This window comes from Salvelinus alpinus, chromosome 17 (genome assembly GCF_045679555.1).
Source record: "Salvelinus alpinus chromosome 17, SLU_Salpinus.1, whole genome shotgun sequence".
In the NCBI taxonomy this organism is placed as follows: Eukaryota; Metazoa; Chordata; class Actinopteri; order Salmoniformes; family Salmonidae; genus Salvelinus; species Salvelinus alpinus.
The window spans coordinates 51,664,727-51,678,061 of record NC_092102.1 but is presented as its reverse complement, the minus strand read 5'-3'; the positions used below and the strand labels follow the sequence as shown (position 1 = coordinate 51,678,061).

At 48.4% G+C, this 13,335-nt stretch overlaps 1 protein-coding gene across 1 annotated transcript in view; it reads right to left on the bottom strand.

Moving 5' to 3' along the window:
• LOC139543152 (membrane-associated guanylate kinase, WW and PDZ domain-containing protein 2-like) overlaps positions 1-13,335 on the bottom strand; it is a 126,466-nt gene that overhangs the window by 72,783 nt on the left and 40,348 nt on the right. Inside the window, exons 4-6 of the mRNA XM_071349390.1 lie at positions 5,208-5,327; positions 4,435-4,608; positions 1,524-1,704 (exon numbers count right to left, since the gene is read on the bottom strand). Of these exons, the coding sequence (XP_071205491.1) occupies positions 1,524-1,704; positions 4,435-4,608; positions 5,208-5,327 (475 nt within the window). The remainder of the gene's footprint in view (positions 1-1,523; positions 1,705-4,434; positions 4,609-5,207; positions 5,328-13,335) is intronic.

Sequence of the window (13,335 nt, the reverse complement as noted above, 5' to 3'; positions counted from 1 at the left end):
TCTCTCTCTCCTCTCTCTCCCATCTCTCCTGTCTCTACTCACTCTATGTAGTAAGCCTCTCCTCCTCTCTCTCTCCTCTCTCTCTCATCTCTCTCTCCTGTCTCTACTCACTCTATGTAGTAAGCCTCTCCTCCTCTCTCTCTCCTCTCTCTCTCATCTCTCTCTCCTGTCTTTACTCACTCTATGTAGTAAGCCTCTCCTCCTCTCTCTCTCCTCTCTCTCTCATCTCTCTCTCCTGTCTCTACTCACTCTATGTAGTAAGCCTCTCCTCTCTCTCTCTCCTCTCTCTCCTGTCTCTCCTGTCTCTACTCACTCTATGTAGTAAGCCTCTCCTCTCTCTCTCTCCTCTCTCTCCTGTCTCTACTCACTCTATGTAGTAAGCCTCTCCTCTCTCTCTCTCTCCTCTCTCTCCTCTCTCTCTCCTGTCTCTACTCACTCTATGTAGTAAGCCTCTCCTCTCTCTCTCTCCTCTCTCTCTCCTCTCTCTCCTGTCTCTACTCACTCTATGTAGTAAGCCTCTCATCTCTCTCTCTCCTCTCTCTCTCATCTCTGCTCCTGTCTCTACTCACTCTATGTAGTAAGCCTCTCCTTTCTCTCTCTCTCCTCTCTCTCTCATCTCTCTCTCCTGTCTCTACTCACTCTATGTAGTAAGCCTCTCCTCTCTCTCTCTCTCCTCTCTCTCCTCTCTCTCCTCTCTCTCCTGTCTTTACTCACTCTATGTAGTAAGCCTCTCCTCTCTCTCCTCTCTCTCTCATCTCTCTCTCCTGTCTCTACTCACTCTATGTAGTAAGCCTCTCCTCTCTCTCTCTCCCCCCTCTCTCCTCTCTCTCCTCTCTCCTCTCTCTCCTCTCTCTCCTCTCTCTCCTCTCTCTCCTGTCTTTACTCACTCTATGTAGTAAGCCTCTCCTCTCTCTCTCTCTCCTCTCTCTCTCATCTCTCTCTCCTGTCTCTACTCACTCTATGCAGTAAGCCTCTCCTCTCTCTCTCCCCCCTCTCTCCTCTCTCTCATCTCTCTCCTCTCTCTCTACTGTCTCTACTCACTCTATGTAGTACGCCTCTCCTCTCTCTCTCTCTCCTCTCTCTCCTCTCTCTCTCCTCTCTTACTGTCTCTACTCACTCTATGTAGTAAGCCTCTCCTCTCTCTCTCCTCTCTCTCCTCTCTCTCCTGTCTCTACTCACTCTATGTAGTAAGCCTCTCCTCTCTCTCTCTCTCTCCTCTCTCTCTACTGTCTCTACTCACTCTATGTAGTAAGCCTCTCCTCTCTCTCTCTCTCCTCTCTCCTCTCTCTCTACTGTCTCTACTCACTCTATGTAGTAAGCCTCTCCTCTCTCTCCCCTCTCTCTCTCTCTCTCTCCTCTCTCTCATGTCTCTCTCTCCCTCTACTCACTCTATGTAGTAAGCCTCTCCTCTCTCTCTCTGTCTCTCTGTCTCTCTGTCTCTCTGTCTCTCTCTCTCCTCTCTCTCCTCTCTCTCCTCTCTCTCCTCTCTCTCCTCTCTCTCCTCTCTCTCTCCCTCTACTCACTCTATGTAGTACGCCTCTCCTGAGTTACTGAAGGCCAGCTCCCAGTTCTCCGGCAGTGTCACTCCGCCTCTTGTGGCGATGCCGCTCCCTCCGTTCTCCTCTCCGACGCCATCCCTGCCTTCCCACGATTGGCTAAGAGATTTGGCTGTGGGCAGGGCACTGCTGGCACCTACTGACCCCGCTGCCAAGACAACACACACACACACACACACACACACACACAGTCTTGAAATATCCTTTTAACTCTGGCCACTGTAAGCTCCAATCAAGGGTCCGGATGTAAACAGATGTCTGTCTTAGTCAATATTTATCCCAAATTAGTGCCCTACTTTCAACCAGATCTCTATGGGTCCCAAATTATTAGTGCACTACTTTTAACCAGAGCCCTATGGGTCCCAAATTACTGCACTACTTTTAACCAGAGCCCTATGGATCCCAACAGTGCCAACAGTAGTCCAGATAGGGTAGCCTAGTGGTTAGAGCGTAGGACTAGTAACCGAAAGGTTGCAAGATCGAATCCCCGAGCTGACAAGATACAAATCTGTCATTTTGCCCCTGAACAAGGCAGTTAACCCTCCGTTCCTAGGCCGTCATTGTAAATAAGAATTTAGGCAGACCATGTGAGATGGAGCTGAGTGACTTGGTCTATAGAGAGGAGAGGAGAGCTCCATCCTCATAGCAGTGATAGGAGAGATCATGTGAGGATATGACAGAGCTGAGTGACTTGGTCTATAGAGAGAAGAGGAGAGGAGAGGTCCATCCTCATAGCAGTGATAGGAGAGACCATGTGAGGATATGACAGAGCTGAGTGACTTGGTGTATAGAGAGAAGAGGAGAGGTCCATCCTCATAGCAGTGATAGGAGAGACCAGGTGAGGATATGACAGAGCCGAGTGACTTGGTCTATAGAGAGAAGAGGAGAGTGGGACACCAGCAGTGATAGTTCGTGGTACAGATACTATCCACGCCACCTGGTAGGAACGACCTGCCAGATAAGATGCAAACCAGGAGTGTGCCGAGCATGAGACACCCAGCCCTGAGAGGGTGGAGAGGAGGATCTGATGGTTCACGGTGTCGAAGGAAGCGGATAGTATCTAAGAGGATGAGAACTGAGGAGAGAGAGTCAGCTTTGGCAGTACGAAGATCCTCCGTGACACAGAGAAGAGCAGTCTCGATTGAGTGACCCGTCTTGAAGCCTGACTGGTTAGGGTCCAGAAGATGGTTCTGAGAGAGATAACAAGAGAGTTGTTCAGAGACAGCACACTGAAGTGCTTTGGAAATCAAAGAAAGGTCGTTTTTGATGCCAGTGGGCTCGAGTGTTGGTTTCTTGAGGAACGGAGCGACTCTGGCCAACTTGAAGTCAGTAGGGACAGGGATGAGTTGATGAGGGAAGTGAGGAATGGGAGAAGGTCTCCAGAGATGGTCCGGAGAAGGGAAGAGAGGATGGGGTTGAGTGTGCAGGTTGTTGGGCGGCAGGACATCACTATTTGCAGGATGTCCTCTGGAGAGAGAGGGGAGAAAGAGGTCAAGGTGCAGGGTAGTTCTGTGTGAGTGGGACCAGTGGACTCAATAAGCTGAGTTAATGAGGAGCGGATGTCATCAACCTTTTTCAAAGTGGTTGACAAAGTCGTCCGCAGAGATTTAGAGCGATAGAAAGCATCTTTAGCAGCAGATACAGTGGAAGAGGAGGGAGAGAGGAGGGAGAGAGGAGGAAGAGGAGGAAGAGGAGGAAGAGAGGAGGAAGAGGAGGGAGAGAGGAGGGAGAGAGGAAGGAGAGAGGAGGAAGAGAGGAAGGAGAGAGGAGGAAGAGGAGGGAGAGAGGAAGGAGAGAGGAGGAAGAGGAGGGAGAGAGGAAGGAGAGAGGAGGAAGAGAGGAGGAAGAGTAGGGAGAGAGGAGGGAGAGGAGGGAGAGAGGAGGGAGAGAGGAGGAAGAGGAGGGAGAGAGGAGGGAGAGAGGAGGAAGAGGAGGGAGAGAGGAGGGAGAGAGGAGGAAGAGGAGGGAGAGAGGAGGAAGAGGAGGGAGAGAGGAGGGAGAGAGGAGGAAGAGAGGAGGGAGAGAGGAGGAAGAGGAGGGAGAGAGGAGGAAGAGGAGGGAGAGAGGAGGAAGAGAGGAGGAAGAGAGGAGGGAGAGAGGAGGAAGAGGAGGGAGAGAGGAGGAAGAGAGGAGGAAGAGGAGGGAGAGGAGGGAGAGAGGAGGGAGAGAGGAGGAAGAGAGGAGGAAGAGGAGGGAGAGAGGAGGTGGAGCTGGCCGGGAGGAAAGGGGACTGTGAGAGTCAAGGGAGTCGAAGGGAGGAGAGTAGGGTCAAAGAGGCAGAATCAGGAGACTTTAACAGAAGGAAGAGATTATAGGACAGAAGAGGACAGAGTAGTGGGAGAGAGCGAGAGAGTGAAAATTGCGGCGGTGCATTACCATCTGGGTAGGGGCTGAGTGGCTAGGGTTGGAGGAGAGATGGAGAGACAAGGAAACAAAGTAGTGATCAGAGACCTGGAGGGCGGTTGCAGTGAGATTAGTAGGAGAACAGTCTCTAGTGAAGATGAAGTCAAGCATATTGCCTGGCAGTGGGACTGGGAAAGGGTGAGGTCAAAAGAGGAAAGGGGTCAGGAGGTTAAAGTCGCCCAGTACGATGAGTCTTCATCGGGAAATAAGCTTATCAAGGTGTCAAGCTCGTTGAGGAACTCTCCAAGGACACCTGGTGGGAATATATATGACAACAATGTTAAGCTTGGGGAGAGGAGCGAACTGGGATAGAAAACACACACATACTTGTTACAGCTACAAAAGAGAGAAATGAGATCATCAGAAAATAGCTAAGATGCTCAAGTCTGATGATTGTTCTCAGTGTCTCATCTGTGATGGATGTCTCGATGTTCAGGCTAACAGACAGTTTATAGACAGCTGTGTGTGACTATACCTGACAGACCAGAGTCCTCCTCACTGTTCTCTCCCTCCTCCACAGCCTTCTCCAGGTTGCTAAGCGACTTGCTGCGCGTCCTGAAGTTCCGGAGCAAGTTCCGGTGTTCCTGGTACGTGATTGGTGGGCTCTCTGGGCCAATGTGGACTGGGCGGGGCGTCCCGTAGTAGTTACCTGATAGGAGGAGGAGGTACAGAGGAGGAACAATCAGTTAATCAATTAACACGAGAAATGCTGGGCATCAAGAGACTCCCCCTTCAAGCTAATGAGCAGTCATTCTGACTGAAATATTCTAACTGTGCAATTCATACAACATATAGGCCATAAAAAAAATAAAAATGGTTTTGTTATTGAAGGTCTTAGGTAACATTAGTATACAAAATAACAGTTTGTTACTGTAGGCTATATGTAAAAACAAAAAAAACAAGAATTCAAGTTTTCATTCAATTTTATTTGTTGAATGTCTTTGTTACAACTACGAAACGGAAAGCACATGTTGGAACGCCGTAACAAATTATTTTTATAACTACAAAATAAAATACCTCAACCACCCAAGACACACGGTCAAATTATGAAAACATCAGTAGCCTAAATATAATTATTAGCACCACGTATGCTTGACAGTAAAGTAATGCTCCCTATTTCTCAATGCATTTTAGCACAAAAGGTGGCTAAACGCTCGCGCAAAATCTAAAAGTTTGGTAAGCGGCTTTTACGTTCATTTACCCCCCACTCCACCACTGGCCACGAGTAATAAACACACACACTCTGACCTTTGAACTTGCCGCTCTCCAGCAGGGCTCCAGACTCTTCCAGAGAAAAGAACTCTTCTATGGAGACAAAGTTGTAGTCCACTCCTGATATCTCCTCGTGGCGAGGCTGCCTGGTCGTACCTGGAGATAGGAGGATAAGGGAAGGCTATAGCGTACACACACACACACACACACTAGTCAAGCAGAGACTTGTTTACAATGGGAAAATACCGTGTCCGGGTAAACAAGCCTCCATCTGGTATAAAAGTACCTTAGAAGAGATATCTTTGATTTCTGAAGCATACCTGAAACTCAACCAGCAGCAGTCAGAGGAAAGCATGTATAAATGGAAGAGATTAACTAAATAATTAAGAGTGTGAAAAGAGACAGGGACGTGTCATGTACCATTAAATCACCTCGGAAAGAGACAGGGACGTGTCACGTACCATTAAATCACCTCTGAAAGAGACAGGGACGTGTCATGTACCATTAAATCACCTCTGAAAGAGAGAGGGACGTGTCATGTACCATTAAATCACCTCTGAAAGAGAGAGGGACGTGTCATGTACCATTAAATCACCTCTGAAAGAGACAGGGACGTGTCATGTACCATTAAATCACCTCTGAAAGAGAGAGGGACGTGTCATGTACCATTAAATCACCTCTGAAAGAGAGAGGGACGTGTCATGTACCATTAAATCACATCTGAAAGAGACAGGGACGTGTCATGTACCATTAAATCACCTCTGAAAGAGACAGGGACGTGTCATGTACCATTAAATCACATCTGAAAGAGACAGGGACATGTCATGTACCATTAAATCACCTCTGAAAGAGACAGGGACGTGTCATGTACCATTAAATCACATCTGAAAGAGACAGGGACGTGTCATGTACCATTAAATCACCTCGGAAAGAGACAGGGACGTGTCACGTACCATTAAATCACCTCTGAAAGAGACAGGGACGTGTCATGTACCATTAAATCACCTCTGAAAGACAGGGACGTGTCATGTACCATTAAATCACCTCTGAAAGAGACAGGGACGTGTCATGTACCATTAAATCACCTCTGAAAGAGACAGGGACGTGTCACGTACCATTAAATCACCTCTGAAAGAGACAGGGACGTGTCACGTACCATTAAATCACCTCTGAAAGAGACAGGGACGTGTCACGTACCATTAAATCACCTCTGAAAGAGACAGGGACGTGTCATGTACCATTAAATCACCTCTGAAAGAGACAGGGACGTGTCATGTACCATTAAATCACCTCTGAAAGAGACAGGGACGTGTCATGTACCATTAAATCACCTCTGAAAGAGACAGGGACGTGTCATGTACCATTAAATCACATCTGAAAGAGACAGGGACGTGTCATGTACCATTAAATCACCTCGGAAAGAGACAGGGACGTGTCATGTACCATTAAATCACAGCTGAAACATATTTTTGGTTACGTGTGTTATTTCATGGTTTTGATGTCTTCACAATGACATGACACCTGCCCAGACCCAATGTCACCACACCTGCCCAGACCCAATGGCATCACACCTGCCCAGACCCAATGACATCACACCTGCCCAGACCCAATGACATGACACCTGCCCAGACCCAATGACATGACACCAGCTCAGACTCAATGACATCACACCTGCCCAGACCCAATGACATCACACCTGCCCAGACCCAATGACATCACACCTGCCCAGACCCAATGACATCACACCTTCCCAGACCCAATGACATCACACCTGCCCAGAACCAATGACATCACACCTGCCCAGACCCAATGACATCACACCTGCCCAGACCCAATGACATCACACCTGCCCAGAACCAATGACATCACACCTGCCCAGACCCAATGACATCACACCTGCCCAGACCCAATGACATCACACCTGCCCAGACCCAATGACATCACACCTGCCCAGAACCAATGACATCACACCTGCCCAGACCCAATGACATCACACCTGCCCAGACCCAATGACATCACACCTGCCCAGACCCAATGACATCACACCTGCCTAGAACCAATGACATCACACCTGCCCAGACCCAATGACATTACACCTGCCCAGACCCAATGACATCACACCTGCCCAGACCCAAAGACATCACACCTGCCCAGACCCAATGACATCACACCTGCCCAGACCCACATGTGTAAAAAGAGAGTGTAACGATGTTCGCTGAGAGTCGGGAAGCAAAGTTCAGGGAGTGAATACATTTAATAAATAAATGAACAAAACAAGAAACACAAACAGCGCACCGACATGAAACAGGAACACTGACTACTGGGGATGAAACCAAAGGGAGTGACAGATAAAGGGCAGGTAATCAAGGAGGTGATGGAGTCCAGGTGAGTGTCATTATGCGCGTAACGATGGTGACAGGTGTGAGCCTTAACGAGCAGCCTGGTGACCTAGAGGCCGGAGAGGGATCACAAGTGACAGAGAGGGACAAGTCGTCAAGTCATCCCAGTGGGTTTTTATGTGTTTATCCTTCTCTCTAGTTTGGGTTCTAGGCTTCCTGGTTCTGACCTGTTGTTGCCTTCTCTGACCCTGAGCCTTCCCCTGATCCTGAGCTTCCCCTGACCCTGAGCCTGCCCTGACCCTGAGTCTGCCCTGACCCTGAGCGTCCCCTGACCCTGAGCCTCCCCTGACCCTGCCCTGACCCTGCCCTCCCCTGACCCTGCACTGACCCGAGCCTGCCCTGACCCTGCCCTGACCCTGACCCTGCCTCTGACCCTGCCCTGACCCTGCCCTGACCCTGCCCTGACCTGACCCTGACCCTGCCCTGACCCTGACCCTGCCCTGACCCTGCCCTGACCCTGCCCTGACCCTGCCCAGACCCTGAGCCTGACCTGCCCTGACCCTGCCCAGACCCTGCCCTGACCCTGCCCAGACCCTGACCCTGCCCTGCCCTGACCCTGAGCCTGACCCTGCCCAGACCCTGCCCTGACCCTGAGCCTGACCCTGCCCAGACCCTGCCCAGACCCTGCCCTGACCTTGACCCGCCCCTGCCCTGACCCTGCCCTGACCCTACCCTGACCTGCGCCTGCCCTGCCCTAACCCTGCCCTGACCCTGAGCCTGACCCTGCTCAGACCCTGAGCCTGACCCTGACCTGCCCTGACCCTGCCCAGACCCTGCCCTGACCCTGACCCTGCCCTGAGCCTGCCCAGACCCTGCCCTGACCCTGCCCCTGACCCTGAGCCTGCCCTGACCCTGCCCTGCCCCTGCCCCTGCCCCTGCCCTGACCCTGAGCCTGACCCTGCCCAGACCCTGCCCAGACCCTGCCCTGACCCTGACCCTGCCCAGACCCTGCCCTGAGCCTGCCCTGCCCCTGAGCCTGTCCCTGACCCTGCCCCTGACCCGACCCTGAGCCTCCCCTGAGCCTCCCCTGACCCTGAGCCTCCCCAGACCCTGAGCCTCCCCTGACCCTGCCCAGACCCTGAGTCTGCCTTGACCCTTATAGGGATTGCTGATCTCTGCCTGTCCTGGACCTGCCTTGTATATATTACGTCTCTGAGACTGGAACCATCTGCCTCCTGTGTCGTTATAGGGGATGTGTATGCACATCTTTAATATAGACCCATTGTTTCTCCTTAGTGCATTTAACTATATGTCACAATTAAAAGCCTTGGGTAGCAAGTTGATACAATTCCAGGTCTGGAAGGTTAAAACCACCCTCAGACTCAGGAAGGTTAAAACCACCCTCAGACTCAGGAAGGTTAAAACCAGCCTCAGACTCAGGAAGGTTTAAAACCGCCCTCAGACTCAGGAAGGTTAAAACCAGCCTCAGACTCAGGAAGGTTTAAAACCACCCTCAGACTCAGGAAGGTTAAAACCACCCTTTAGACTCAGGAAGGTTAAAACCACCCTCAGACTTCGGAAGGTTAAAACCACCCTCAGACTCAGGAAGGTTAAAACCACCCTCAGACTCAGGAAGATTAAAACCACCCTTTAGACTCAGGAAGGTTAAAACCACCCTCAGACTCAGGAAGGTTAAAACCACCCTCAGACTCATGAAGGTTAATACCACCCTCAGACTCAGGAAGGTTAATACCACCCTCAGACTTCGGAAGGTTAAAACCACCCTCAGACTTCGGAAGTTTAAAACCACCCTCAGACTTCGGAAGGTTAAAACCACCCTCAGACTCAGGAAGGTTAACACCACCCTCAGACTCAGGAAGGTTAAAACTACCCTCAGACTCAGGAAGGTTAACACCACCCTCAGACTCAGGAAGGTTAAAACCACCCTCAGACTCAGGAAGGTTAAAACCACCCTTTAGACTCAGGAAGGTTAAAACCACCCTCAGACTCCGGAAGGTTAAAACCACCCTCAGACTCAGGAAGGTTAAAACCACCCTCAGACCCAGGAAGGTTAAAACCACCCTCAGGCTCAGGAAGGTTAAAACCACCCTCAGACCCAGGAAGGTTAATACCACCCTCAGACTCAGACTCAGGAAGATTAAAACCACCCTCAGACTCAGGAAGGTTAAAATCACCCTCAGACTCAGGAAGGTTAAAACCACCCTCTGACTCAGGAAGGTTAAAATCACCCTCAGACTCAGGAAGGTTAAAATCACCCTCAGACTTCGGAAGGTTAAAACCACCCTCAGACTTAGGAAGGTTAAAACCACCCTCAGACTCAGGAAGGTTAAACCACCCTCAGACTCAGGAAGGTTAAAACCACCCTCAGACTCAGGAAGGTTAAAACCACCCTCAGACTCAGGAAGGTTAAAACCACCCTTTAGACTCAGGAAGGTTAAATCCACCCTTTAGACTCAGGAAGGTTAACACCACCCTCAGACTCAGGAAGGTTAACAGCACCCTCAGACTCAGGAAGGTTTAAACCACCCTCAGACCCAGGAAGGTTTAAACCACCCTCAGACTCAGGAAGGTTTAAAACCACCCTCCGACTCAGGAAGGTTAAAACCACCCTCAGACTCAGGAAGGTTAAAACCACCCTTTAGACTCAGGAAGGTTTAAACCACCCTCAGACTCAGGAAGGTTTAAACCACCCTCAGACTCAGGAAGGTTAAAACCACCCTCCGACTCAGGAAGGTTAAAACCACCCTCAGACTCAGGAAGGTTAAAACCAGCCTCAGACTCAGGAAGGTTAAAACCACCCTCAGACTCAGGAAGATGTCAAACTTTCCCTTATAAATCTATGAGTTTTATTTTCCCATATAAAGCCTGTTATGACCGAGTATATATTATTTAAAGAATGTCTTAGGATAATTGGTATTACTGAAAATAAATACAAAAACTTTGGCAGCCATGGAATTCTAGAGGTGTATTCTACCTGTAAGATTTATGGAACGATTAGTCCATTGAATTAGATCTGCTTTCACGTTGTTGAGTAATGGGATAAAGTTATCTTTATATATTTGTTTCTTGTTGTTACTTATTAAACATACTAAGTATTTCATATGTTTTTGTTGTAAACTAAAAGGATTGCTGTAGATCATTTAGTTATTAGTTATTATTTTTCCTATTGCCATTATTACATTGCTTTCCATGTTAGTTTTTAGAGTATTCCGAAAATATTTAATTTTTAAAACCACCCTTTAGACTCAGGAAGGTTAAAACTACCCTCAGACTCAGGAAGGTTAACACCACCCTCAGACTCAGGAAGGTTAACACCACCCTCAGACTCAGGAAGGTTAAAACCACCCTCAGACTCAGGAAGGTTAAAACCACCCTTTAGATTCAGGAAGGTTAAATCCACCCTTTAGACTCAGGAAGGTTAAAACCACCCTTTAGACTCAGTAAGGTTAAAACCACCCTCAGACTCAGGAAGGTTAACACCACCCTCAGACTCAGGAAGGTTAACACCACCCTCAGACTCAGGAAGGTTAACACCACCCTCAGACTCAGGAAGGTTAACACCACCCTCAGACTCAGGAAGGTTAACACCACCCTCAGACTCAGGAAGGTTTAAACCACCCTCAGACCCAGGAAGGTTAAAACCACCCTCAGACTCAGGAAGGTTAAAACCACCCTCAGACTCAGGAAGGTTAAAACCACCCTCAGACTCAGGAAGGTTAAAACCACCCTTTAGACTCAGGAAGGTTAAAACCACCCTTTAGACTCAGGAAGGTTAAAACTACCCTCAGACTCAGGAAGGTTAACACCACCCTCAGACTCAGGAAGGTTAAAACCACCCTCAGACTCAGGAAGGTTAATACCACCCTCAGACTTCGGAAGGTTAAAACCACCCTCAGACTTCGGAAGTTTAAAACCACCCTCAGACTTCGGAAGGTTAAAACCACCCTCAGACTCAAGAAGGTTAAAACCACCCTTTAGATTCAGGAAGGTTAAATCCACCCTTTAGACTCAGGAAGGTTAAAACCACCCTTTAGACTCAGGAAGGTTAAAACCACCCTCAGACTCAGGAAGGTTAACACCACCCTCAGACTCAGGAAGGTTAAAACTACCCTCAGACTCAGGAAGGTTAACACCACCCTCAGACTCAGGAAGGTTAAAACCACCCTTTAGACTCAGGAAGGTTGAAACCACCCTCAGACTCCGGAAGGTTAAAACCACCCTCAGACTCAGGAAGGTTAAAACCACCCTCAGACCCAGGAAGGTTAAAACCACCCTCAGACTCAGGAAGGTTAAAACCACCCTCAGACCCAGGAAGGTTAATACCACCCTCAGACTCAGACTCAGGAAGATTAAAACCACCCTCAGACTCAGGAAGGTTAAAATCACCCTCAGACTCAGGAAGGTTAAAACCACCCTCTGACTCAGGAAGGTTAAAATCACCCTCAGACTCAGGAAGGTTAAAATCACCCTCAGACTTCGGAAGGTTAAAACCACCCTCAGACTTAGGAAGGTTAAAACCACCCTCAGACTCAGGAAGGTTAAACCACCCTCAGACTCAGGAAGGTTAAAACACCCTCAGACTCAGGAAGGTTAAAACCACCCTCAGACTCAGGAAGGTTAAAACCACCCTCAGACTCAGGAAGGTTAAAACCACCCTTTAGACTCAGGAAGGTTAAATCCACCCTTTAGACTCAGGAAGGTTAACACCACCCTCAGACTCAGGAAGGTTAACACCACCCTCAGACTCAGGAAGGTTTAAACCACCCTCAGACCCAGGAAGGTTTAAACCACCCTCAGACTCAGGAAGGTTTAAAACCACCCTCCGACTCAGGAAGGTTAAAACCACCCTCAGACTCAGGAAGGTTAAAACCACCATTTAGACTCAGGAAGGTTTAAACCACCCTCAGACTCAGGAAGGTTTAAACCACCCTCAGACTCAGGAAGGTTAAAACCACCCTCCGACTCAGGAAGGTTAAAACCACCCTCAGACTCAGGAAGGTTAAAACCAGCCTCAGACTCAGGAAGGTTAAAACCACCCTCAGACTCAGGAAGATGTCAAACTTTCCCTTATAAATCTATGAGTTTTATTTTCCCATATAAAGCCTGTTATGACCGAGTATATATTATTTAAAGAATGTCTTAGGATAATTGGTATTACTGAAAATAAATACAAAAACTTTGGCAGCCATGGAATTCTAGAGGTGTATTCTACCTGTAAGATTTATGGAACGATTAGTCCATTGAATTAGATCTGCTTTCACGTTGTTGAGTAATGGGATAAAGTTATCTTTATATATTTGTTTCTTGTTGTTACTTATTAAACATACTAAGTATTTCATATTTTTTTGTTGTAAACTAAAAGGATTGCTGTAGATCATTTAGTTATTAGTTATTATTTTTCCTATTGCCATTATTACATTGCTTTCCATGTTAGTTTTTAGAGTATTCCGAAAATATTTAATTTTTAAAACCACCCTTTAGACTCAGGAAGGTTAAAACTACCCTCAGACTCAGGAAGGTTAACACCACCCTCAGACTCAGGAAGGTTAACACCACCCTCAGACTCAGGAAGGTTAAAACCACCCTCAGACTCAGGAAGGTTAAAACCACCCTTTAGATTCAGGAAGGTTAAATCCACCCTTTAGACTCAGGAAGGTTAAAACCACCCTTTAGACTCAGTAAGGTTAAAACCACCCTCAGACTCAGGAAGGTTAACACCACCCTCAGACTCAGGAAGGTTAACACCACCCTCAGACTCAGGAAGGTTAACACCACCCTCAGACTCAGGAAGGTTAACACCACCC